Below are 10,340 nucleotides of genomic sequence, written 5' to 3'. Positions count from 1 at the left end.
TAACATTGCTTACACCTGAGAATAGTGGAGTGTGACAGTAGTGTTACAATCTTCAAAACAGGAGATAGAATTATGTGAGCAAACCACAACAGCTCTATGCTTATAGGGCTGTGTTTTGCTGGCATGATTCTATCGTCTCTTAAATCTAATTAGCAAAGCATTTAAACAGGAAGTTCATGAACTCATTTCTTACAGACAAGCAGGTGTTGACTGCAAGAGATATACTATAGACCACTTCCTAATTCTGCAATCTCTAGCAGATAAATATTCACACAGCACATCTTCTTTGCATGTAGTTTTTGTAGATTTAAAATGTACTTTTAGTTCAACTTCTAGACCAGTGATGGCTAACCATTTTTCCATCGAGTGCTAAAAGTGTGGGGATGCACGTACAATCCCACACCAATAATTCTATGCGCCCGCCCCTGCGCGCACACACGCAACTCCCTGCGCTCCCCCCCCGCTTTTGGCACACAATGGCACGGTGGACCCATTTTTCGCTCTCCCCAGGCTTCAGACTCTTTCTAGTAGCCTGGAGAGGGCAAAAAAGGCCTTCCCCACCCCCGGAGGCCCTCTGGAGGCTGAAAATGGCCCATTTCCGGACTTCCGGTTTGCGCATTGGGGTGTTTTTCTCCCTCTGGAGGCTTCAGGGAAGCCAAAAAAGCAGCCCAACACGCTAACTGGAAATTCGGGAACGGACTTCCAGGTTTCCTGTTGGGTCTTTTTTCTCCCTATGGAGGCTTCAAGAGGCTTCCCTGAAGCCTCCGGAGGGCAAAAAACAGCCTAACACACAAACTGTAAGTCAGTTCCCAAACTTCCGGTTTATGTATTGGCTTGTTTTTTGGCCTCTGGAGGCTTCAGGGAAGCCTCCGGAGGGCAAAAACTGGCTGAAAATCAAGGCTGAAATCAACTGGCCAGCGCATGCATGCCTGTTCAAGCTGACAGGACAACGCCTCATGTGCCCTCAGAAATGGCTCAGATTTACCATCATGGATCTAGACCATAATTATGGGATAAGCTTATACATGCTTCCTGTGACAGTTGTCTTCTGTTGGTGATGTCACGATTATAGGGAAGCCCTGACCTTAGACTCAGGTATGATTGTGCTGACCAAATGTCAAATGCAGTTACAATAGAGAGGAGTGTCTCGAATTTTACCTTTTTTGCTGTTTAATATTTACATACTTTCCCTAGTAAGGTGTTTGCAAAGTCCAGAACTTGTAGATTTTGTTTTAGATCTTATTGGCAGACCCAGGTGAGAAGTAAAATAGATCTAACCAGTTTGTCTCCAGTTCTTATTTGGGTAAGGCCATGGGGATAATTAGTTGGAGATATAGGGCTACAAATTAAATTGGGCCTTGTAACAAAAGATTTCCCAACTCCAAGGGAGTCACAGAGATTCACACCTGGAAATAATTATGTTTTCTCACATACCTATTTATGGATTAGACAGAAAAGGCCCAATTATTTCTTTTTTTTTTTCTCATTGGATTTAGCAACTGCCTGACTTGTTAAGTGAATTACTGCAATTGTTAAAATAGTGACATGGTTGTTCAGTGAATCTGGCTTCCATATTGACTCAGCTTGTCAGGCAGTTGCAAAAAGGGATCACAAAATCCCAGGACACCACAAAGTCATAAATACGAACTGGGTGCCAAGCAACTGAATTTTGATCATATGAACTGTAGAGATGCTGCAACCATTATGGGGAAAAAAAAGGTTGTAAATCATTTTTTCCACTGTCCTCACTTAATGAACTGTTGTAAATCAAGGACTACCTGTAGCAATCCAAAAACTACTTTAATCTCACTTTTCTCTTTTAAAGTACCGGAGAAATGCTTGAGTGTTGCTCACCACTACTGGAGGACTGAATCAACGTCATTGGGCTGGTTAAGTACCGAAGACCTGAAGGAAAAGCTTCACTCGTGTGTTCTCCGAGTTTAGCAGTTCGATAGATTATTATCTGTTTGAGTGAGACGAGGTCCAATCCAACCGGGATAAAGCTTCAGTTCCTCTGGCTTGATTTCGCCCGAGAGTCATTCATTCATCCATCCATCCATCCATCCATCCATCCATCCATCCATCCATCCATCCCTCCCTCCCTCCCTCCCTCCCTCCCTCCCTCCATCCATCCATCCATCCATCCATCCATCCATCCATCCATCCATCCATCCATCCATCCATCCATCCATCCATCCATCCATTTTCTCAGTTTCGGTAAAAAGCCGTGATGTTTTTTTCAGCGGTCCTGGCCACACGGTCATAGCTTGTTGCTTAGCGGGAACCGCCAAGGACACCTGTCCTTTCCTGGTGTTACCAACAGTAGCAGAGTTGGAAGGGACCGTGGAGGTCGTCTGGTCTAACCCCCTGCTCACGTAGGAGACCTGTACCAGGGATTCGAACCGCCGAACCGCCGACGGTTCGGCTAGTTGCCCCTTCGGTCCAAAAGAGAAACTCACAAGGATGCTACTGTTAAGTCCTATGACAACCACCCTCTCTTTGCTCCTGCCCGGCTCCGCTCCTTCTCGTTCTCCGCGACTAAGCACCGCGTTCACTTTCGGTTTTACCCTTCCCTTTTCGTCTTCCGTCCTGTCCGGACTCACCCCACCCCACCCCACCCTACCCCACCCTATCCCGCCTTCTTCGAGCGCAGCTTTTCTCCGAGCGCCGCGAAGCTTTGCTCGGCTACCGCTGGCTTTGCCTGCCCGCCCAGCGCTGGATCCTGGGGTGGTCGCGGGTACTCTCATCCGCGGAGTTCCCCGTTCTGCCGAGCCAGACGGACGCGTGTCCATTCTCCGGAGCTCCAGACGTCTCGAAGACCGGGTTCGACGGCCGACCCGCAGCTCGGGACCCGGACCGTGGAGTTATCCTACATCTTCCCCTCTCTTCGTCCCTCTTTTGCGCCACCTTCGAATGGTTTGCAGCCTTTCCACGGGGAAAAGGGACTTCCACGTGGCTTTTTCTTCCCTTCGCAGAGTTTCCAAACTGGCACCTGTCTGTCTTCTGAAGCCTCGTCGCTTTCTTTCCGCTGGCAAAACTCGCTTCTGATCCACCATCCACCCCCGGACAAGGTTTAATTCCCCGGTCTACTCTTCTGAAACCTTTCAGCTGTTGGCATCCCCATTTCTTCCTCCAGGCATTCCCTCTCCCGATGATTTCCTTTGAGAAATTCCTCAATTCCATCCTGCACCCACTCAGGTGAACTGCTCCCTACCTGCCTCAAAGAACACGCCCTTTGTGTAGGTCCATCCCCCCACTTTCTCTTGTCTCCTCCAAGGCTTAGCATTGACCGTGATGAAAGAAGTGGGCAATCAAGTCAACAACTCCACCAACAACTCTACTTGTGACATTGATGTTCGGTGCCCAGTTAATATAGATTTCACCCAATGGTTCCTGCCCGCTTTCTACCTCATCCTCTCTGTCTTGGGTCTTTTGGGGAATACGTTGGGCTTGTGGTCCTTGTGCAGAAGCTCACGGAAGAAAAGTTGGAACCCCTTCAATGTGCTATTGTGTAACTTAGCATTTGCAGACTTGTCTTATGTGATTACACTGCCCTTCTTTGTGTCCTACTATCTTGGGGGACATGTGTGGGTCTTTGGCCAAAGCTGGTGCAAGCTAACTCGACTTTTCTTCCATGTCAACCTTTATGCCAGCATTGGCTTTCTGACCTGCATCAGTGTCCATCGTTACCTGCATATTGTCCATCCAATGAAGATGATAGGAAGATGCCAGAACCTTGGCTTTTCTGTCTTTCTGAGTGTTTTGGTCTGGCTCTGGGTCACAATTCAACTTTCTCCTGATTTAACTTTTAACAAAAGGGGTCACATGTCCGACAAGTGCCATGACTCAACAGAACACAAATACCTGGAGTCTTATCTGTTATACTTTCAAATTTTAACAGTGACTGGCTTTGCTATTCCTTTTTTCATTGTCACTGGGTGCTATTGTCATGTGGTCCTTGTCCTCAGGAGGAACAAGAACATGGATCCTAACCTCAAGCAGAAGAGTATCAAGCTGGTGATTATGGTAATGACACTTTTCTACGTCTGCTTCCTCCCGTATCATATCTTTAGGAACCTTAACTTCTTGTCTCGAAGATGGCAATGTCAGGGATTTTGCAACCAGACTTTAAAGAATATTTATATCTTCTACCAAGTGACTCGAGTCTTGGCTAGCCTGAATAGTGTCCTGAACCCTTTGTTATACCTGCTGGTCCGTGAGGATTTAGAGGTGCAATTGAGGAAATTTGCTAGAAACATTAGATTCAGTCTGAAGACTTCTTTCGAGGACAAACTCCAGCCCCATTTGGAGTTGAGGCAATCAAATATTATGCTTGATAAAGAATGTGGAGAGATGCTATCTAGTGATCTCTGAATGATAGTTTTAATTTAAAGGAACATATCATACATGCTGACCGTCCGAATGCTCCTCCCTCTTTTCCAACATTCCTATCATTTGATGGATACAGGTATTCATGTTTTTCATAGTTTGAAAATTGGGGTTGGAGCACAGTTTAGAAGCATTATGCAAACGTGCAGAAGATGTGGAGTGAGGATGTATGGAATACAATGGAACAGGTTATGAAAGATAAACAACTAAATTTATGGGCCTGTAATTTTATTATTTGCCTGAATTAATCTTTAACTTGGATGCATAGCCCTGCCCTTATTACTTCATTATATTTCTATTTTCCATGGGAGGTCCTCTGAAGAGATTGGAATATTTAAAAGTTTCTGGACTGAAAACATCATATACTGTACATTATGTATAATAGTACTCCTTTTTCGCTCTGTACATGTATGGTGGCAGTAGGAAACCATACAAGACTCAAACCAGAAGGTTTATTGCCATTAATGTATATCTATATACGTATATAGTTATTGTTATCTAGCTGGCTAGTTAGCATTTCCAATGAAATGTGAAATGTCTATTTTTCCTTACTGGGGGTGGGGCAGTGAAACCTGCATTGGTTCAAGTTCTACAAAACCTTTTAAACTGTTTTAGACTGGGAATGATGAACTTTGGTACCTGATGACTTGTATAAAATTGTATAAAATGGCTTATATAAAAAAACCTAGAAATGTATGGATGTATTTTTGAAAGGCTACATTATGGTATATTGCACAAAATCACAACACATACATATCTTTTAATATAGATCAGTGGTAGTCAACCTGCCGCCCACTAGTGGGCGTTCCAGCTTTCATGGTGGGCGGTAGGGGTTTGCTGTAACTCTGCTTTATAAATTTTATAAAGTAAAGTTACTTCCCTACTTTCTAAATCGCTCCTGTGGAACCGGTGGGCGGTTAGAAAATTTTACCTCTAACAGAGATACAAAAGTGGGTGGTAGGTATCCCTGATACAGATGATAGATAGGTAGACAGATATATAGACAGATAGACAGAAATAGAGATAAGTGACTATATTAGCTTATATCACTTTCACTCTTTAACCACAAGTATTTCAGCGTATATTACCTTGTTCCATGATTAATAGTTTAATCCCATCTTGAACTGTATACCAAGGTGGGAATGTGGGAAAATGTAAGGCACAAAACTATAACAGAATAGTTTATTTTATTTTTTAAAAAAATCTAAAATGGATTTGCTTGAGATAAATAGATATAGATAGATAGATAGATAGATAGATAGATAGATAGATAGATAGATAGATAGATAGATAGATAGATAGATAGATAATAGATGGATGGATGGATAGATACAGAGAGAGGAAGAGAAAAGAAAGAAAAGAAAGAAAGAAGGAAAGAAACTGTGACTATCCTGTCATTCATTTTAATGAATATAACTTTTTGATGTAACATTTTTACCTGTTTTATTTTCTTGTTTTGTACATTGTCTAGAGTTGGGCAGCTAGTAACTATAAATAAACAAACAAACAAACACATAAACAAACAAACAAGGTGTTTTTTTTCTATATCCCAAAATCGACAGCAGTTAAGACTTGACAAAAACTCCATCTGTTTATTGTAAAAGGCTACACTGCTTGGTACTATGCTGATACATTATGATATCCCAGATTCTTGATGTGTATAAAGGTCAACAACAGCTAAAGAACTGGCAGCTGCAACTTCAGATTGTTATGAATAGATAATAACAATCCAAGTTGATGTGACTAGAAGAATTAAATGTGATCTACATCTAACTTTTCACTAGGCACAATTCGAAAGGCTGCTCTCTTTTCCTGCTCCCTTAGGGAGTTGAGTAACCTAGGGATCCAAAATTAAATATGAGAGTCAGTTTAGACAAAGAATCCTAAAACAGAATTTAGTGTCATGGAATGAAAGTTTGGAAAAGAAAAGAAATGATTAACCCAGGTAATACAAAGGCAGGATTTTTATCAAAATCAGTGTTTCTTTGGCAACTTTAAGATGTGCGGAGTTCAACTCCCAGAATTCTGAAAGCTGCCAACGTTGAGAAACACAGATGTAGTTCAATGTATATCAATATATAAATAGCACAGGAGTTTATAGGATGGGTCGCTGGGATATATGATAAAATGTTATGATGTCTTGGCTCAAATGACAAAAAAATCATAATTAACATTATTTGTGTGATGATGTCATGATGCATGTAATTCATCACAACTTCTACATATTATTCCAATTCATGCTCTACATTTTTACATGTTTTAAAAAATCACTAGGCAGCTAACATTTAAACAATTGAGAATAAATATATCAGTAAACCATTGGTTCTAACAAAACCAGTAAAGTGGAGAAAATGTTTCAGATTCAACCCCAATCCTCTTAGTTTCAGGAGCCTTTAGCACAGCTGCAGCTGCACGGGGGAAAAGGGTCAAAAAATCAAGGTGGCATTCTATCCCATAATAGCAATCATCATATTGACTTTTTTTCCCATCCTGACCCCTAGTACTCTGTATGAACATATGGTATCCAACATGGTTGCCTTTAATTTTTAATTATGAGATACTGAATAAATTCTGGATTTCAGTAACCAAGTTTGAGAAATAGGATTAACTGTTTTAGAAAAAATATTTTTTGGGTTATTTTCTTTTGTTATATTCCATACAACTTTATGGTAGCTTCAAGCTTCAGTGCTGTAAACATGGTTGGGGCTTGCAACAGGTTGACTAGGTTGTCATATCACAACAAATCAAAAATTGGCTTGTAGCTTAACTCAGTTTGGTCCTGGGCCTTGTGCTAGCCCAGTGTGTATAACTAGCTTTGGGCATCCATGAAGTGATCAATATTGAACTTGATTGAAAGAGAATATTAGTTTGGGGGAAATCCAGAGATGGGTTCCTACCAATTCGCACCTATTCGGTAGAACCGATTCATCAAATCTACCGGGCCGGTTAGAAGAGGTTCCACCAGTGGACCCGGAAAGCAGGCCACACCTACAGAAGAGGTTCCAAAAAATTTTGAAACTCACCACTGCTAAAGGGTTAGGGGTGCAAGGATCTTGTAACTTGACAGCTTTAAGACTTGCATGCTTCAATGCCAGAGTTCCTGAGCCAACGTGACTGGAGGAGGAATTTTGGGAGTTGAAGTCCACAAGTCTTAAAGCTGTCAGGTTTGAAGACCCCTAGTTTTTTTTCTAAAGGGTTAGGGGTGCAAGGATCTTGTAACTTGACAGCTTTAAGACTTGGATGCTTCAATGCCAAACTTTCTCAACAGCTACTTGGACTGACCTAAGTACTAATTCATAATTTCATATCCGGTCACATGGACAGCAAGCCACTCCCATCTGGTCACATGGGTGGCAAGCCACTCCCACAAAGGAGGCCACACCCACAGAGTAGATTCGAATTTTTGAAACCCACCACTGGGGAAATCTAAAAAAACCTAAGAAGGTTGCCCTTGGTTAAGTACCTCTTAGTACTTACAAGAAAACCAAGAATACATGCTAGAGTGGAAATTCATAAACTGTCATGGCCCCTGTTTAGAACTGGGATCACCTGGCAGGGATGGCACGGCTCCCTTGTCATGTTTGAAGAGGCTTGTCTAGCCACGAGGCCTGCCTTCTGCCCAGGGACGTGCAGTCACTAGAGGCAAGGGAGGCGGAGCCTCACCAGTCTCCTCAGGAAAAAGAAAGAAATTTAAATATATATTTTTAAATAATTAAAGCCGGGCGAAGGAGGGGTGGTGGCGGCGGCGGCAGCGGCTACTTTAAGTGCTCCCTTGTCTCACAGCCGGGGCCGCTCCAGGCCGCCGGCCGCTGACACATGCTCCTGCAAGAGCCTCTGGGCAGCGCCGGGAGGCCGCAGAGAAGCTTCCCTCCGTTTTTCACTCAGCCTTCCCCCAGAGGCGATCCGGGACTTCCAGCGGCGGAGCTTGGAGAAGCAGCGGACGCAGGCCGGGACAGCGGGGGTGGGGGAGCAGCGGGGCACTTTGCATCGCGGGAGCCACCAAGCGCCTTTGCTGCAGACCCGGGCGCTTGGTTGCTCCCGTGATGCAAATTCCCCCCCCCGCCGAGGCCGACCGCTGCCCTGCTGAGCCTCACTAGGTATCAACCTCATCGCACGTCACTGCTTCTGCCTTTTGTCTTGGACCTTGCCCTTGTCTTGTGGACTCTCTGCTTTGCTTGGCCTTTAGAACTGCTTTTTGCCTTGCACCTTGTCTTTGCTCTGAGGACTATCATTTATCTCGTGCCTGGACTTTGTCTGTGGACTACAGTTTGCCTTGTGGAATTAGAATTAGAATAACAGAGCTGGAAGGTGTTAGAACGGCTGTATGAAGAATCAGAGGCGTCTGAGGTAACAGTAACCGTTTATTGTAACAAGAACGTATTGCAACAGTAACTAACAGTAGACCGGATAGCCTCTGGAGTTGTGCGTGGTAGATCGGATAGCCTCCAGAGTTGTGCAGCCTTTTATACTCGGCTGTCAAACTGTTTAGCCAATCTCCTCGCGTATGACAGCCCGGCAACCAGCAAGCGCGTCTGATTGGCTAAGATGCGCCTGGCTGCTGCCAAGCTGTCATTCGTTAGTGTGAGGACTTACGAAGCTATTCAACAGAAGGGACCTTGGAGGTCTTCTAGTCCAACCCCCTGCTTAGGCAGGAAGCCCTACACCACTTCAGACAAATGGTTATCCATCATTTTCTTTAAAACTTCCAGTGTTGGAGCATTCACAACTTCTGGAGGCACGTTATTTCACTGATTAATTCTTCTAACTCTTAGGAAATTTCTCCTCAGTTCTAAGTTGCTTCTCTCCTTGACTAGTTTCCACCCATTGCTTCTTGTCCTGCCCTCAGGTGCTTTGGAAAATAGTTTGACTCCCTCTTCTTTGTGGCAACCCTGGGATATTGGAACACTGCTATCACGTCTCCCCTAGTCCTTCTTTTCATTAAACTAGACATACCCAGTTCTTGCAACCGTTCTTTATATGTTTTAGTCTCCAGTCCCCTAATCATCTTTGTTGCTCTTCTCTGCACTCTTTCTGGAGTCTCCACATCTTTTTTACATCGTGGCAACCAAAACTGAATGCAGTATTCCAAGTGTGGCCTTACCAAGGTGTTATAAAGTGGTATTAAGACTTCACGTGATCTTGATTCTATCCCTCTGTTTATGCAGCCTAGAACTGCATTGGCTTTTTTGGCAGCTGCTGCACACTGAATTGCTTAGCCTGGTGGGACCCTGGACCTTGTCCTGTGAGTGCTTGCTCCTACCTGTAGAACTTCTTTGTAATAAAGGGACTGTTGTTTGGGGGACTGAGAGTGGCTGTCTTCAGGGTAGCGCAGGCTGGAGCCTTACCGGTCATTGAAGGGCCGTTAGTTGGACCATTTATTGAAAGCAATAAAGGACTCTCTAGAGGCCTGTCTTGCCTTGATCACATGGGTCATAACAAAAACTATTGCCAAATAAGTAATAACATAACACTTCTACACTTTTGTCAGGAAATGACAGGTTCACATAGTTGCCAACTTCAAGGCATGTGCCTTTTTTCTTGAAATTTGGCACCCACAGGTCCTACCATACATTCCAACCCTATTTTCCCAGTGACAGAACCAAGTCTGATCTCCAAGAAGTAGAAGCTGGACAGAACAAGCTCTCTTGCTGGGTCCCACCAGATGGCAAGCTTTAAGAGGGAATTGACATGCTTCTGCTGGTTCAGATAGGACAAGCAGGAAAACATGTATATCGTATTTATATATTGTAGATATTATATATATATATATATATATATATATATATATATATATATATATATATATATGTATGTATGTATGTATGTATGTATGTATGTATGTATGTAGGTAGGTAGGTAGGTAGGTAGGTAGGTAGGTAGGTAGGTAGGTAGGTAGGTAGGTAGGTAGGCAGGCAGGCAGGCAGGCAGGCAGGCAGGCAGGCAGGCAGGCA

The 10,340-nt window shown here is 43.6% G+C and overlaps 1 protein-coding gene across 1 annotated transcript; it reads left to right on the top strand.

The window, feature by feature from the left end:
- The first annotated feature begins 2,652 nt into the window (after nucleotides 1-2,652).
- Nucleotides 2,653-5,178, top strand: LOC106543814 (P2Y purinoceptor 1). The gene has a single exon (XM_014059898.2). It carries the CDS (start codon nucleotides 3,295-3,297, stop codon nucleotides 4,372-4,374), a length of 1,080 nt encoding a protein of 359 aa, XP_013915373.2. The 5' UTR covers nucleotides 2,653-3,294; the 3' UTR covers nucleotides 4,375-5,178.
- The last annotated feature ends 5,162 nt before the right edge of the window (nucleotides 5,179-10,340 follow it).

The sequence above is a fragment of the Thamnophis sirtalis genome, unplaced genomic scaffold (genome assembly GCF_051295495.1).
Source record: "Thamnophis sirtalis isolate CommonGarterSnake01/CBP01778 unplaced genomic scaffold, rThaSir2_p1.2 scaffold_7, whole genome shotgun sequence".
NCBI classification, from domain to species: domain Eukaryota; kingdom Metazoa; phylum Chordata; class Lepidosauria; order Squamata; family Natricidae; genus Thamnophis; species Thamnophis sirtalis.
This window is presented reverse-complemented; position numbering and strand designations above follow the sequence as displayed.